Source organism: Eschrichtius robustus, chromosome 12, assembly GCF_028021215.1.
Source record: "Eschrichtius robustus isolate mEscRob2 chromosome 12, mEscRob2.pri, whole genome shotgun sequence".
In the NCBI taxonomy this organism is placed as follows: Eukaryota; Metazoa; Chordata; class Mammalia; order Artiodactyla; family Eschrichtiidae; genus Eschrichtius; species Eschrichtius robustus.
Genome location: NC_090835.1, coordinates 67,297,803 through 67,315,023, shown reverse-complemented (window position 1 = coordinate 67,315,023; position 17,221 = coordinate 67,297,803). Strand labels below are relative to the sequence as shown.

Here is a 17,221-nt window from a genome sequence, read left to right as displayed (position 1 = left end):
TCTCTGCTCAGGAGCTGTGTTGAGAAAGACAGATGAAGATGTGCAGTGGGGGCCTTCTCAGCTCAGAATCTGTAAGTGGAAACTCACTTAGGTCCTGGTGAGAGTAGCTGGGCCTTCTGTATAGAAGAAGTCCTGTGTGTTTCTCGCTTGGACTCTGGCTCTGTTTCATGTGTGTGTGTGTGTTTTGTTTGTTGTTGTTGTTTTAAACCCCAATATCCTACAACTGGAACTTGGATTGGGAAAGAGGGCAGTTCTCAAAATAGGTTCAGAGCTGAGGTATGAAAAGCCAGCGGTTCTCCAATTACAAAGCATCCCAATCCTCGAAACAGCTTTATTTTACTTAGTGGCAATTTAAAAAACTGCAGTAGCTTCCTATGACAGAGTAACTGTTGCTGAGGGTGGAGACTAACCGGAGCCTGGCACGTGGAGCAGGACTCGGGGGTCTGTTCCGCGGGCTGCAGGTGTCGCGCGCCCCCTGCTGGCCGCCGGGCCCACAACCGGGCACCGGCTGCGGAAGCGAAAGCGAAAGCGAAAGCCGAGGGAGCCCGGCCGCCCTGGCTCGGGGATCCTCGCCCGCCGACAGAGGGGAAACGAAGCGGAGGCGGCGCGAGGGGACTTCAGAGCTCGGCCCCCGGCACGTAAAGGAAAGACCCCTGAGCTGCAGCCCAGAAGCCCCCTCCGGTGAGTTGGTGCGCGTGGGAACCTGGAGTGCTAACAGGGACGCAGCCCACCCACCAGCCACTCCGCGCCCCAGGCTTCCTGCCCTTCTGGACCCCGGGAGCAAGGGAGCGGGGCGGGACCGCCTGGCCCTTTGGAACTCGGCGGCGGCGGCTGGCGGGGTCGGGGTGGGGGGAGGGGGTCACGGGTCTTTGTTTTAGAGGATGAGGCTGCAGATGGTCCGGCTTCCCAGCTCCCTCTGTCAGGCCGAATGCCTGGGGTCCTAGGAGGGGGATACTGATGAGGACCAAGCACCTTTCAGGCATCTTTCAGGGTAGCACTGGGTAAATAAAATGGGAAGCCCGTGGACGCGTTCGACGGAGTGCGAGTGGGGAGGAGTGGGGACAAGGATTGGGACTCACCTCTGTCGTGTCTCACCTTCTACCCCTAGATCTCGCCATGCGGCTCCCTGACCTGAGACCCTGGGCCTTCCTGCTGCTGGCCGACTCGGCGTTACTCTGGCTGCTGCAGGCGAGCCTGGGGGCTCTGCTTCCCCGCGGGCTTCCAGGCCTGTGGCTAGAGGGCACCTTGCGACTGGGAGGGCTCTGGTGGCTGCTGAGGCTGGGAGGGCTGCTGGGGTTTGTGGGAGCACTGCTGCCCCCCCTCTGCCTGGTGACCCCTCTGTTTCTCTCCCTGAGGGCCCTGGTCCCAGGGACCTTGAGTGCTCCCCCAGCCAGGGCGGCTTCAGCCCCTTGGAGCTGGCTGCTGCTGGGGTACGGGGCGGCCGGGCTGAGCTGGGGCGTGTGGGCTGTGCTGAGCCCTCCAGGAGCCCCGGAGAGGGAGCAGGGCCAGGAGAACAACAGAGCCTTGATGTGGAGGTTGCTGAAGCTCTCCTGGCCAGACCTGCCTTTCCTGGGTGTGGCCTTCTTCTTCCTCGCTGTTGCCGTGTTGGGTGAGTCGGGAGAGGGCGCTGTGACTTGGAGGTGGGAAAAGGCCCCGGGCGCCAGCACATTCACTGTTGTCCTCACGCAGTTGAGACATTAATCCCTTACTATTCCGGTCGTGTGATTGACATCCTGGGAGGTGATTTTGATCCTGATGCCTTTGCCAGCGCCATCTTTTTCATGTGTCTCTTCTCCGTTGTGAGGTAGGTGATGGAGATTTGCTAGCCCCCAATTTTTACAGGGACCCTCACTTTCCTAACTCTGTTTTCAGACCCTCTTGTGCCCAAAGCACAAAATACTTAAACTAAAAATCTGTATTTGTTTATTCACCATTCTGTGTCATGCATCCATTCATTTATTCCTCCGTTCACCACGTGGCTCCAACATCTTCAAAGTTCATATTACTTATTATAGTTACAGATAGGAGTGAATGTAGTACAAAAGGTGTTTATGTGTCGAATGGAATGTCTCTCAGTTACCTCTCAACATTTTTATCTCCATGAAGTTCCATTTCTCTTTTGTGTCTCCAATCTCCCACCCTGTGTTTGTTTCCACAGTTATCCTGTTGTCAGGGTGGGCACGTTTCTTCCTCCTGACTCTTCGTCCTTAAGTCATCTTGTCTATCCTGGAAGATCTTACTCTGAGGCTTGTCACCTTTCTTTCCAGCATCTTTACTCTTTTCCACTTCATTTACTTTTCCTTCTGTTTTAAGACGGAGCCAGGAGTCCGCTGTCTACAAACTAACTAACTAATTACCTAACTGCTTGATAGGGCTGGGGCTAGGATGAGGTGAGTCAGGTACCTAGGCTGCAAAATTTAAGGAGGTGCTCATTCTCAGGGTCGTGCGAGTACCTCACTAGCCTTCCCCAAATACCAGCCGGCTGCTTGATCCTGCTCCTTTGCTATGGTCATACTTCATTTAGAATCCCTCAAAAACCAGTTCTTCATTATTTCATACTTACTACTCTTTGCTGAAACTAACTACTTAAAAGTGAACTTCTTATTGATCAAGCTGCTGCTTTAAAAAAAAAAAATCAGCCCTCAGTTCTCTATGTGTCTGTAGCATCTGGCATCAGAACAATCTCTCTTTTTTTAAAAAATTATTTACTTATGTATTTTATTTATTTGTCTGTGCTGGGTCTTAGTTCCGGCATATGGTCTCTCAGCTGCAGCATGTGGGATCTAGTTTCCTGACGAGGGATCGAACCTGGGCCCCCTGCACTGGGAGCTCGGAGTCTTAACCACTGGACCACCAGGGAAGTCCCAGAACAGTCTCTTATGATTGATCTTGTTCTTCAGGTAGCTTTTATGAACTCCCTTTCTACTTTCCAGTCCACTCTCCCTCTTCTGGAGAACCGTCCTCCTCTGGATCCTTAATTATGGACTTTTCTCAGGACTCAGTTCTTTGATCTTTAAGAACATTTTTCCTGTTGAGCTAATGCAGCTCACGTCTGCAGGACATTCCCACATCCACATTCCCACATCCAGCTCCAGTCTTGGAATCCAGAGGCCTCCTTGACATTCCCATTGGATGACGCCCTGTCACCTCAGACTCCATGCACCCAGAGCTCCAAGTGCATCCCACTCCCTCCTGGTCTCCTTGAAAATGCCTCCCTCTTCTTATTCCCATTCATGAAACCATCAGTATCCTCAGCTCCAAGCACCAGCATCGTCGCTGCCTTTCTCATGTTCTGGCATTTTCCACACTCAAAACGTGCTCCTGTGGCTCCTTTCTCTCCACTCTCACTGTGATCACCAAAGTCCAAACCCTCACCACTTCATGTCTGAGTATGCCGACAGCCCTCTAAACATGGTAATTAGATTTGTATTAGAAACCCATATTTTGTACAGTTCCTGCTTGTGTGCTTTCACATTTTTCCTTTGAGTTTGACTGTAAAAATTCACTTGGTCTAAGAGGACTTCTCCAATCCCAAGGACAGTGGAGAGGGGAGAACAGCAGGATCCCAGGGCTTTGGAGATGGGAGGGCAGGGAGTCCACTGCTGCAGTTCCCACAAGAAAGTATCAATATCTGGAAGTAGGAAGAAGGACGCCGGGGGTGGGGAGGAAGGAGACCAAGACCAAGGGGAAAGCTGGAGGGATGGCCCTGAGGGAGACCAGGTCAGAAGCAAGCCATAGGCTCTTTCCCTTCACAGCATCTTTCCATTTCTGTTGTACTGTTCCCTCCTGTCTAGCACAGAATGAACTAGTGATGCTGGTGAATCTGTCCGTGTTATGATGTGGTTCCCACAGCTGGCTCACTGTGTCCTCTTTTCTCTTCGTCTGTTGATTCCTGCCCCTTGTGTCTCCCTCTCTCTTATTTGTTTCTCTTCTGCTCTCATGATGTACTGCCCCCAACTTCGTATTTCTTTTCTTTCCATGCTTTCTCCTCTGCTTCTCTCCCTCCCTCCGTCCTTCTCTGCATCTCTTCTCTTCATCCTCCGCCGCCCTCCTTCCCCGCAGCTCACTGTCCGCAGGCTGCCGAGGAAGCACCTTCAGCTACATCATGTCCAGAATCAACCTGCGGATCCGGGAGCTGCTTTTCTCCTCCCTCCTGTGCCAGGACCTTGCTTTCTTCCAAGAGACTAAGACAGGTAGGGCCTGGAGTCCAGGTCTGGGGTCCCCCAGGACTTCCTTTCCCCTCCAGTGCCCTCCCCCTGCATCCCTGGTGCCAAGGCCTGGAGCTGTTTTTCTCTCTTTGGGAACCATGTAGAGAGGCGGTCTCCACCTGTCTGTCTGCACAGAGGGAGGGAGGGCTGTGTGAGATTGGGAGCTCAGGAGGGAGTTTCTGGGGGTTCTGCATTACAACACGTGGTTTCCTCACCTGCTTTGTCCTGCCCAGGGGAGCTGAATTCCCGGCTGAGCTCGGATACCAAACTGATGAGTAATTGGCTTCCTCTTAATGCCAACGTGCTGTCTCGAAGCCTGGTGAAAGTGCTGGGACTTTACAGCTTCATGCTCAACCTGTCACCTCGACTCACCCTCCTTTCTCTGCTTGAGGTGCCTCTAGTGATAGCGGCTGAAAAGATGTACAGTGTTCGCCATCAGGTACGTGTGGATGGTAGGGAATCCCCACGGAAGAAGAAAATTCTCCTAGAGGCCTTCTCCTCCAGGCCCTTAGAGGCTTCAGAAGGTCCATGACCCTCTGGGACTTTGTGTGTGTGTGTGACAGAGAGGGGGGGTGGGAAGAGAGAGAGAGGGAAAGAGGGAGAGAGAGGGAGAGAGAGAGAGAGAGAGAGGGAGATATTTTCAGGTTATTTTCCATTATAGGTTATTAAAAGATGTTGAATGTAGTTCCCTGTGCTATACAGTAAATCCTTGTTGCTTATCTATTTTGTGTTAGTAGTTTCTATCTGTTCATCTCAAACTCTTAATTTATCCACTCCCCCCTTCCCCCACCTTTGGTAACCATAAGTTTGTTTTCTACATCTGTGAGTCTGTTTCTGTTTGTATATAGATTCATGTGTATTATTTTTTTAGATTCCACATGTTAATGATATCATATAATATTTGTCTTTCTCTGTCTGACTTACTTCACTTAGCGTGAAGAGAGCGTTCCAAGGGCTGGAATGAGACGTGGGGGTCGGCTGTCTTCTGCCGAATCAGCCCCTCCCATCTCCTGCCCCACTTTTCCAGGCAGTCCTTCAGGAGATCCAGGATGCTGTGGCGAAAGCAGGACAGGTGGTACGTGAGGCAGTTGGAGGGCTGCAGACTGTGCGCAGTTTTGGGGCGGAGGAGCAAGAGGTCCGTCGCTATAAGGAGGCTCTTGACCGATGCCGGCAGCTGTGGTGGCGACGAGATCTGGAACAGGCCGTCTACGTGCTCTTAAGGAGGGTGAGAAGGCTGAGTGGCTGGAAGAAGGGCCCAGGGAGGGGGCAGGGAAAGTGATGGTCCTCTTCCTACAGCTGGTCCGGGGTTCACTCAGTGTCATAGGGGCAGGGAGGCCAAAGAATGGAAGATTCTCAGGCTCCCTTTCCTTCTCCCTCCAGATGCTGCACTTGGCAATGCAGGTGCTGTTCCTGAGACGTGGGCTGCAGCAGATCCTGGCTGGGGACCTCACCCGGGGCGGGCTGCTCTCCTTTCTGCTCTACCAGGAGGACGTGGGCGACCACGTGCAAGTGAGTCAGGAGCTGTGCACGCTCTCTTTTCCTGCTTTGGCTTCTATTTGTTCCCCTTAAAAAAAAACCAAACTGAAATAACCCCAACTCATTGTGATGGAGAATTTCAAACATGGGCAAAAAAAGAGAAAAAAACTAGTGTGAACCCCCATGTACCCAGCATCTGTTTTTTTTTTTTTTTTTTAACTTTTTCTTTCTCTATTTTATTTAAAATTTTTGTTTTATATTGGGGTATAGTTGATTCACAGTGTTGTGTTAGTTTCAGGTGTACAGCAAAGTGAATCAGTTATACATATATCCACTCTTTTTTAGATTCTTTTCCCATGTAGGTCTTTACAGAGTATTGAGTAGAGTTCCCTGTGCTACACAGTAGCTCCTTATTAGTTATCTATTTTATATATAGTAGTGTGTATATATCATAGGATATTGAATATAGTCCTCTCTGCTATACAGTAGGACCTTGTTGTTTATCCCCCAGCATCTGTTTTAACAATTACCAATTCATGGCCAATCTTATTTAATCTGTAACCCCACCCACTTCCCTCCCCCCATATTATTTTGAAGCAAATCCAAGATATGGTTTCATCTGTAAATACGTATCGCTAAATGTAAACATTAAAATACATGTAACCGCAAAGCCATGACCACACCAAAAGAATTAACAGCAACTTCACCAAATGCAAGTCAGTGATCAGATTTTCACATTTCTCATAGAGGTGTATATTACACTGATCTCTTTCTCTCTCTCATATACATCTGTGGTGGCAGCAACCAGTAAAGCTTAGTGCCCAGATCCATTAAATCATTTGGGGTGGCAAAATGGTGACACTCCACCATTCCTTCATTTATTAGCCAGATGTATGTCTCAAGGGAGATGTCTCCTCATCTACTGTTTGGTTGCCAAGTGGTACAGTTTGATTAGGAAAGGCAGAGTAAGTATTTAGTTCCTGCCCTATATTTACCAGTTTTCAAAAATAATTAGTTACTGCATCTTGGGCTTTATTTTATAAGTTTCGTAGACACTGATTAAACATCTTTTATGGGTGGAGAGCTGTGCAAAGCAGTCTGGCGTCTGCAAAGAGGAGGTGGGCACAGCACCCGCTTTTGAGGAGTTCCCTGTGTAATTGGGCCAGACAGAACTGTGTACGAGTAACTGGAAAGGTCTGGGGATGGAAGGACTATGGTCTCCATCCTTTACCTGGCAAATTGGAATAATGGGGTATTGGTGCCCCTTTGAAATTCAAGCAAATTACACATTAGGGAGACTTCCCTGGCAGTCCAGTGGTTAGTACTCCAAGCTTCCACTGCAGGGGGCACGGGTTTGATCCCTGGTTGGGGAAACAGGATCCCGCATGCCCTGTGGCACGGCCAAAAAAGAAAAAAAGAAAAAATCGCACATTAACAGTAGGGAATCGGGACTTCCCTGGTGGTGCAGCGGTTAAGAATCTGCCTGCCAACGCAGGGGACACGGGTTTGATCTCTGGTCCGGAAAGATCGCACATGCCGTGGAGCAACTAAGCCCGTGTGCCACAACTCCTGAGCATGCGCTCTGGAGCCCACGAGCCACAACTACTGAGCCTGCGCGCCACAACTACTGAAGCCCGCGTGCCTAGAGCCCATGCTCTGAAACGAGAAGCCACCGCAATGAGAAGCCCGTGCACTGCAACGAAGAGTAGCCCCCGCTCACGGCAACTAGAGAAAGCCCGCGTGCAGCAACAAAGACCCAACGCAGCCAAGAATAAATAAATAAATAAATAAACAAACATATATATATATATATATGTATGTATATATAGATATATAAAAAAAAGGTAGGGAATCTTTTTTGGATGAGGGGAGAAGCGTGGCTGGGGTGGAGTGTGGCAGGGAGTGTGTGAGGAGTTGGGAAGTTGGTTCCTGGTGGAGCTTCCTTTGCTTGGCTGACCCCTGCCTTCCTGTTTTGCAGACCCTGGTGTACATGTTTGGGGACATGCTGAGCAACGTGGGGGCTGCAGAGAAGGTGTTCTGCTACCTGGACCGAAAGCCAAATCTGCCTCCAGCTGGGACACTGGCCCCGCCCACTCTGCAGGCCCTGGTGAAATTCCAAAACGTCTCCTTTGTGTATCCCAGTCGCCCGGACCAGCCTGTGCTCAAGGTGCCCAACGGAGACGCCAAGGAGGGAATCTGGGCCCCTCACGCCCTGAGTGATGAGAAGCTTATCCTCCTCTGATAGAAAGAAGAGGAGAGGGAGGGCAAAGAGGCAGGCCCCTAACTCTTTCCTGGCTTTTCTAGGGTCTGACATTCACCCTGCGCCCTGGGCAGATGACCGCACTGGTGGGGCCCAATGGATCTGGAAAGAGCACAGTAGCTGCCCTGCTGCAGAATCTGTACCAGCCCACCGAGGGGCAGGTGCTGCTGGACGGGAAGCCCATCTCCCAGTATGAGCACCGCTACCTACACCAACAGGTGGGTGGGGAGGAAGGAGAGGGATCGCAGATTGGAGGGAAGAAGGATGTGCAGAGAGCAGGGGGTGGAGATGGGGGAAGAAACATAAGGGGTCCATTGTGAGGTAGGTAGGCGGGGAGGAAAGAAGGGTCCCTGCCATGGGGGTTTCCACATGGTCCTCTGCTCCTGTCACCTCTGCCCAGGTGGTTTTGGTCGGGCAGGAGCCTGTGCTGTTCTCGGGTTCGGTGAGGGACAACATCACTTATGGGCTGAAGGGCTGCAGTGATGAGAAGGTGCTGGCTGCTGCACGGGCGGCCAGAGTGGAGGAGTTCATAAAGGAAATGAAGCACGGACTCGATACAGGTACCCTCTTTTTTTTTTTTTAAACATCTTTATTGGAGTACAATTGCTTTACAATGGTGTGTTGGTTTCTCCTTTGTAACAAAGTGAATCAGCTATACGTATACATGTATCCCCATATCCCCTCCCTCTTGCGTGTCCCTCCCACCCTCCCTATCCCACCACTGTAGGTGGACACAAAGCACAGAGCTGATCTCCCTGTGCTATGCGGCTGCTTCCCACTAGCTATCTGTTTTACATTTAGTAGTGTATATATGTCCATGCCACTCTCTCACTTCGTCCCAGCTTACCCTTCCCCCTCCCCGTGTCCTCAAGTCCGTTCTCTACATCTGTGTCTTTATTCCTGTCCTGCCCCTAGATTCTTCAGAACCTTTTTTTTAGATTCCATATACATGTGTTAGCATACGGTATTTGTTTTTCTCTTTCTGACTTACTTCACTCTGTATGACAGACTCTAGGTCCATCCACCTCACTACAAATAAATCAATTTCATTTCTTTTTATGGCTGAGTGATATTCCATTGTATATATGTGCCACATCTTCTTTACCCATTCATCTGTCGATGGACACTTAGGTTGCTTCCATGTCCTGGCTATTGTAAAGAGAGCTGCAATGAACAGTGTGGTACATGACTCTTTTTTTTTTTCCTCCATCCAAAGCACTTTATTTTAATACTCCAGTTGGCATGGGAATTTATTTCAGGAACAGATTATGAGATCTAAGGACAATTCCGTTAGACTGTGTGGGTGCATGTTTAGTTGTAAGACTTCATAAATCTTTGAATCTGCACATGGAGTTTGGAAGATTTTGGTTTCAGGTCGCTCCTCTAAGGAATGACTCTTTTTGAATTATGGTTTTCTCCGGGTATATGCCCAGTAGTGGGATTGCTGGGTCATATGGTAGCTCTATTTTTAGTTTTTTAAGGCACCTCCATCCTGTTCTCCATAGTGGCTGTATCAATTTACATTCCCACCAACAGTGCAAGAGGGTTCCCTTTTCTCCACACCCTCTCCAGCATTTATTGTTTGTAGATTTTTTGATGATGGCCATTCTGACTGGCGTGAGGTTATACCTCATTGTAGTTTTGACTTGCATTTCTCTAATGATTAGTGATGTTGAGCATCCTTTCATGTGTTTGTTGGCAATCTGTATATCTTTGGAGAAATGTCTATTTAGGTCTTTTGCCCATTTTTGGATTGGGTTGTTTGTTTTTTTGATAATGAGCTGCCTGAGCTGCTTGTAAATTTTGGAGATTAATCCTTTGTCAGTTGCTTCATTTGCATATATTTTCTCCCATTCTGAGGGTTGTCTTTTGGCCTTGTTTATGGTTTCCTTTGCTGTGCAAAAGCTTTTTTAAGTTTCATTAGGTCCCATTTGTTTATTTTTGTTTTTATTTCCCTTTTTCTGGGAGGTGGGTCAAAAAGGATCTTGCTGTGATTTATGTCATAGAGTGTTCTGCCTATGTTTTCCTCTAAGAGTTTTATAGTGTCTGGCCTTACATTTAGGTCTTTAATCCATTTTGAGTTTATTTTTGTGTATAGTGTTAGGGAGTGTTCTAATTTCATTCTTTTACATGTAGCTGTCCAGTTTTCCCAGCACCACTTATTGAAGAGGCTGTCTTTCCTCCATTGTATATTCTTGCCTCCTTTATCAAAGATAAGGTGACCATATGTGTGTGGGTTTATCTCTGGGCTTTCTATCCTGTTCCACTGATCTGTATTTCTGTTTTTGTGCCAGTACCATACTGTCTTTAGTACTGTAGCTTTGTAGTGTAGTCTGAAGTCAGGGAGCCTGATTCCTTCATCTCCGTTTTTCTTTCTCAAGATTGCTTTGGCTATTCGGGATCTTTTGTGTTTCCATACAAATCGTGCAATTTTTTTTTCTTGTTCTGTGAAAAATGCCATTGGTAGTTTGATAGGGATTGCATTGAATCTGTAGATTGCTTTGGGTGATATAGTCATTTTCACAATGTTGATTCTTCCAATCCAAGAACATGGTATATCTCTCCATCTGTTTGTATCATCTTTAATTTCTTTCATCAGTGTCTTATAGTTTTCTGCATACAGGTCTTTTGTCTCCTTAGGTAGGTTTATTCCTAGGTATTTTATTCTTTTTCTTGCAGTGGTAAATGGGAGTGTTTCCTTAATTTCTCTTACAGATTTTTCATCATTAGTGTATAGGAATGCAAGGGATTTCTGTGCATTAATTTTGTATCCTGCTACATTACCAGATTCATTGATTAGCTCTAGTAGTTTTCTGGTAGCATCGTTAGGATTCTCTATGCATAGTATCATGTCATCTGCAAACAGTGACAGTTTTACTTCTTCTTTTCCGATTTGTATTCCTTTTATTTCTTTTTCTTCTCTGATTGCTGTCACTAAAACTTCCAAAACTATGTTGAATAATAGTGGTGAGAGTGGGCAACCTTGTCTTGTTCCTGATCTTAGTGGAAATGGTTTCAGTTTTTCACCATTGAGAATGATGTTGGCTGTGGGTTTGTCAGATGTGGCCTTTATTATGTTGAGGAAAGTTCCCTCTGTGCCTACTCTCTGCAGGGCTTTTATCATAAATGGGTGTTGAATTTTGTCGAAAGCTTTCTCTGCATCTATTGAGATGATCATATGGTTTTTCTCCTTTAATTTGTTAATATGGTGTATCACATGGATTGATTTGCGTATGTTGAAGAATCCTTGCATTCCTGGCATAAACCCCAGTTGATCATGGTGTATGATCCTTTTAATGTGCTGTTGGATTCTGTTTGCTAGTATTTTGTTGAGGATTTTTGTATCTATGTTCATCAGTGGTATTGGCCTGTAGTTTTCTTTTTTTGTGACATCTTTGTCTGGTTTTGGTATCAGGGTGATGGTGGCCTTGTAGAATGAGTTTGGGAGTGTTCCTCCCTCTGCTATATTTTGGAAGAGTTTGAGAAGGATAGGTGTTAGCTCTTCTCTAAATGTTTGATAGAATTTGCCTGTGAAGCCGTCTGGGCCTGGGCTTCTGTTTGTTGGAAGAGTTTTAATCACAGTTTCAATTTCAGTGCTTGTGATTGGTCTGTTGATATTTTCTATTTCTTCCTGGTTCAGTCTCGGAAGGTTGTGCTTTTCTGAGAATTTGTCCATTTCTTCCAGTTTGTCCATTTTATTGGCATCAAGTTGCTTGTAGTAATCTCTCATGATCCTTTGTATTTCTGCAGTGTCAATTGTTACTTCTCCTTTTTCATTTCTAATTCTATTGTTTGCCTCCTCTTCCTTTTTTTCTTGATGAGTCTTGCTGATGGCTTATCACTTTTGTTTATCGTCTCAAAGAACCAGCTTTTAGTTTTATTGATCTTTGCTATCGCTTTCTTCATTTCTTTTTCATTTATTTCTGATCTGAACTTTATGATTTCTTTCCTTCTGCTAACTTTGGGGTTTTTTGTTCTTCTTTCTCTAATTGCTTTAGGGATACAGGTACCTTCAGCCAAACCCATTCACCTCCCTCCCCAGCATCATGAGTTCTGTAGCTGCCTGTCCAGCTCAGGAGCCTTTGTTCCCGGAGAGCGGGGCAGGGTGATGATGCTGTATGTACACGGGCAGCCCTAGAGGTCTGTCCCCTACCCCGGGCCCTCATCCGCCTAAGTGTTGGCTGTGGAAATACCAGCTGTGCTTGTGAGGAGGATGTTGTCGTGGTCACCTGTGTCTGAGGAGAGGGATTTCTCGGTTTCCTCAGAGGTGGGGGAGAAAGGGAACCAGCTGGCTGTGGGACAGAAGCAACGTCTGGCCATCGCCCGGGCCCTTGTGCGGGACCCCCAGGTCCTCATCCTGGATGAAGCCACCAGTGCCCTGGACATGGAGTGTGAGCAGGCTGTGAGTACTGGGCTGGGAGGGGCAGGGGCGGTGGGACCCTTCTTAGGGCTGGGATGGGATGGAGGATACGTGGGGTGGTGTGGGGACGTCCCTGATGCCGCCATGGCTCCCGTCCCATCCTCCAGCTGCCACAGCCCCGCTGAGAGAGGAGGGCAGTGCAGGCCTTTCCCTCCCGCTTTGTCTTATCTTCTCGTGTTTCATGCCTTCTCTACCCTAAGTCACTAGAGATGGTGCCCAGTGGGGCCTTGGCTTCCATCTCATTCTTATCTTTCTGAGGCATTACGATTCTCCCCCTTCAGCTGCAGGACTGGAAAGCTCACGAGGGCCGAACGGTGCTGGTGATCACCCACAGGCTGCACACGGTTCTGAGCGCCGACCAGATCCTGGTGCTGGGGCAGGGGGAGCTGCAGGAGCACGTGCAGCTCATGGAGGGGCAGGACCTCTACTCCCGCCTGGTGCAGCAGAGCAGGAGGACTGAGACCCCAGAGATGCTGGAGCCTTCTCAGGGCCATCTCAGTGACCCAGAGTAGCTCCTGCTTTGGCTTTCCCTGGGGGTGTTCCCCTGGGTGATTGTTTTTGGAGCTGGAGGCACGATGATGGAGATTTAGACCATGTGTACTTTTGTCAGGGCCATGGGAGGGCAGGGGGTTGCTCTCTGTATCCAGGGACCTTATTTCCTTGATGAATAGAGCTTTGCCTGGTGCTGAGTACTGTACTGTGGCATCATAAATATATTTCAAAATATTTTTTCCTTATATAAATAGCACACATTCGTATAGGAAGTGTAGACAATAGAGACAGGTAGGAAGGAGAAAAGTAAAACTACACACTGTTTCACATCCCAGAGATAATCACAGGGACTATTTTGCTGGCTGTCTTATCAGCCTTTGAATTGTTCTTTGAGATACATATTAACCAGTATGACATAAATATTCATGAGTGTGCCTTTCTGTGTCCTTCCCCATTCCCACCAGGACCTGATATTTTGTTGGGGAGCTAGGGTATGGTGGGACAGAGCACCGTTCCCTAATTAACAGTATGAATAAAATATTGATGAGTTACTGTGTACAGAGTTTTAATATGAGTAGGAACTATGCTAAGCATTTTTCATGTATTATCATTTTTAATCCTTATCCTCAGCCCTTTGAGATTGTTAGCTTTTATCCCCATTTTATGGATGAGAATACTGAGTCTCCAAGAGATTAAAGGACTTTCCCAAGGTTGCACAGTGGTGGAATTGGACTTGGAATCCAGGCCTGACCCCAGAGTCCCCGCTCTCAACTAATACATTATATTGCATCTTGTGTCATAATCTACTTTATAATCAGATCAAGTAAAGCTCTTTCACTTTTAGCTCCAAACAGCTCTGAATCCCTTATCTTCTCTCTGATCTCGTTGTTGTAACTTTCATTCATAGTGTGAGATAATCTCATATTCAGAGAGGTTCCCCTACCGTTGGTGCACCTCTTCCAGCCATTGTTCACAAAGTCATTCTTCTTTCTAAAAGACGCATAAGACGATGTCACTCCTGTAAAATCCTCCCTGTGTCTTCACCCCTTTTTCTGCTCAGGTCTTCCTCAGAGACAGGTTTTCTAGCCCATTTGTGTCACCCTTTCCTGTTGGATTAAGCTCTATCCACAACAAACTTCCTGCCCTCCTGATGCCTTTGTGCCTCTGAATATGTTGTTTCCTGCCATTTGGTGAAAGACGCTCCCGGATTTGCCCCAGTTCTTTAAGATTCAACTCAGGATTTAAGTCTCCCAAGAAGCCTTGCTTTATCTTCTTAGTCTGGAGAAAGTGCCCTTTCTGCATGCTCCTGTTGCTCTGCTCCTGGGGCTTACCTCTCTCACAGTCCCTATTAAACTCTCCACAGCCCACTGTAGACCTCTGTCTTTCCACTAGACCATGAGCCCTTGCGGGGGAGGCCGTCTGTCTTATTAAGCTTTATATCTACTACCTGGCACAGGGCTCCATTCATAGTGGACAATAAATAAATGTTTGTTGGGTAAATGAATAAATCTCCTTCCTCTACCGTCTTCCATCTTAATCCTCCCTACACGTACAAATCATGGAAAATCCAAAGCTGTACACGTCACTGGTTATTGGAAGGGTCTTAAATTGGACGGTTCCTATTCTAGGAAATTGAAACTTTCACTTTCCCAGAAATAGCAGGTACTTTCCCGGCTAGCAGTGAACTCACTGGAACTTTTTGTTGTTTTGGATTTTTTTTTTTTTTTCTGCCTGGCAACTGTTGGGAGCGAGGTGAGGCCAGAGTAAGGAACTTCTTATGCAGATAAACCTCTGCTTCAGCCTGCTGCTGTCCTACTGCTCCACACCTGTTTATCTCTCAAATTTCACCGAGGGTGAAATAAGCATTGGGAGAGAGAGAAGTCTGGCCTGATTCCTTCCCCTCCCCACCAAATGTCCTTCTTCTATTAATAAAGTAGGAATAATAATTTCTGTATCTCCCAACCTTATGGAAACTATAGTCCTCACAGAAGAAGATCTATTGATCTTTGACGTCCTCAGTACAAATTATACCCATTGACTCAAAACACTTTAAACTTGGAAGACATCTTAAAAATAGTATAGCTGTCAAATCTTACTTTACAGATAGGGAAAGTGGCCTGAAATCACACAGCTAATCAGTGACAGAGCTGGGAGGAAAACTCAGGCATCCTGATGGGCAGTACGGGAAGATACAGCAGACCGACAGAGTATTCAACAAATCCCTACAAGTGTGGTCTGCCTGGTAACCACAGACATTAGTAATTCTGATTTGTCCAGAGTTCTGTTCATTTCCCCCTCCTACTACCCATCACCATTTGACTTCCGCCCCTTAATTTCCCCTTCTTCTTGTCACTTACCTTCAGTGCCTTTCCTGCTCAGCCACGTACTGCTCTTTCCAAAGCGAGATATGAATGGAGAGGAGGAACCTTAGGAAACTCTCAGATTACTCTGGAGCCCCAAACAACCTCCCGCCCCATCTGCCCTGCCCAGTGTGCGAATAACATTGAACTTAAAGTACTTTACACCCCAGCTGAGTGGGGCAGCCACTTGTAGTCTGCATGGCAGTCGTGGTTCAGGAGAAGGAAGTGTGGAGTCAGAATTTGGGGGGGGGGGAAAGGAGAAGGGAATAAGGAAAACAAAAATCTTCTGTTTTGGGCGCTGAGAGAAAGGAGCATGCATTCACTTGGGTCCAATGCCACCTGCTGGCCCTAGGAAAGACTGAGTCTTCAACCTAGAGTTTCAAGGACTTTTATGAATTGTAATAGTTCAGTATCAATGATAATCATTCACGGAGTGCCTTCTGTGTGCTCCTGCTGTGCTAAGTGCCTGCCATATACCGTCTTACTTTATCTTTAAGATAATCCTACGTGGCAGGTGTTACTATCCCAATTCTAAGAATGAGAATGGAGATTTAGAAACATTTAGTCACTTGCCTGGGACACAGAGCTAGGAAAAGGTGGACTTTGCTTAACTTTACAACAGAACTCCTCAAAAGCGTTCGCTATACTGCCTGTATCCACTTACCCTCTTACTATTCTCTTTTTTAAAGATACAATTCATGTGAATAAGCAATACATTAATTAATGTGGTTTAAAATTCAAAAAGCACAACATGGTCTACGGAGGAAAGCTTCACTCCCATCCTTCCCCACAGTTTGCCAATACCCCTTGCTTTGGCAATCCATACTTCAAGCTTTATCCTTCCAGAGAAACAATGTACTGTATATTTAAGCATATATATGTATATATTCTTGCTCCCTATTTTTACAAATAGCAGCTCCCTAAACTCCCAGTTCTGAAATTTACTTTTTTAAAATAAATATTTATTTTATCTATTTTTGACTGCTTTGGGTCTTTGTTGCAGCATGCGGGCTTTCTCTAGTTGCAGCGAGCGGGGGCTACTCTTCGTTGCGGTGAGCGGGCTTCTCTTTGCGGTAGCTTCTTTTGTTGCGGAGCACGGACTTTAGGCACGCGGGCTTCAGTAGTTGTGGCATGTGGGCTCAGTAGTTGTGGCTCGAGGGCTCTAGAGCGCAGGCTCAGTAGTTGTGGCACATGGGCTTAGTTGCTCCTTGGCATGTGGGATCTTCCCTGACCAGGGTTCGAACCCGTGTCTCCTGCATTGGCAGGCGGATTCTTAACTACTGCACCACCAGGGAAGTCCTGAAATTTACTTTTTAAACTTTAGAAATATATGGCTCTAATGTATGCTATTTTATGGACGTACCATATTTCATTTAGCCTGTCTCCTTATACTGATGAGTAGTTAGGCTATCAGAAGTCTTTTGCTATTATAAGCAATGTCTTGTATAGACATTGTTATACACATGTGCGAGAATAGGACTAGGATAAAATCCTAAAGAGGATGTTGCCAAGTCTAAGTGTTTATATATTATTAATATTGATAGATATTGGAAAAATTGCCTTCATGGAGATTGTATGAATGCAGAATTCCATCAGCAGTGTATGAGTTTATCTCTTTCCGCACATTCTCATCAACACAGCGTGTTGTAAAATTTTTAGATTTTGTGACTCTTATAGATAAAAAGTGGCATCGTACTGAAGTTGTCATTTGCTTTATTTTTGTTACCACTTAAGGAAGAAGGATACTGAACCCAGAAAGAAAAATTGGGATGCAATAAGCAAAGATGAGTAAACACACACACGTGCGCACACACCACCACAACCATCATTAACTGAAACCTGTCTAAAATATTGGTAAATCAGACTGAGGAATGAAAAATGACTATAACTACAAAAATCACTGGCAATAATGACAATTAAATTTAAGAACATGATGGAATAATCAGAAATAACATGAGAGTGAGGCAGATAAAGTAAAAGCATTCTAAAGTCTTGGTCGTATTTG

The 17,221-nt window shown here is 46.6% G+C and overlaps 1 protein-coding gene across 1 annotated transcript; it reads left to right on the top strand.

Moving 5' to 3' along the window:
• The first annotated feature begins 489 nt into the window (after positions 1–489).
• Positions 490–13,412, top strand: TAP2 (transporter 2, ATP binding cassette subfamily B member). Its single transcript, XM_068557310.1, has 12 exons — positions 490–681; positions 1,109–1,609; positions 1,690–1,804; positions 4,063–4,193; positions 4,442–4,647; positions 5,236–5,433; positions 5,589–5,717; positions 7,663–7,851; positions 7,989–8,162; positions 8,345–8,504; positions 12,210–12,346; positions 12,646–13,412. The coding sequence occupies exons 2-12, from the start codon at positions 1,117–1,119 to the stop codon at positions 12,874–12,876; spliced, it is 2,163 nt and encodes a 720-aa protein (XP_068413411.1). The 5' UTR covers positions 490–681; positions 1,109–1,116; the 3' UTR covers positions 12,877–13,412.
• Positions 13,413–17,221: the final 3,809 nt, after the last annotated feature.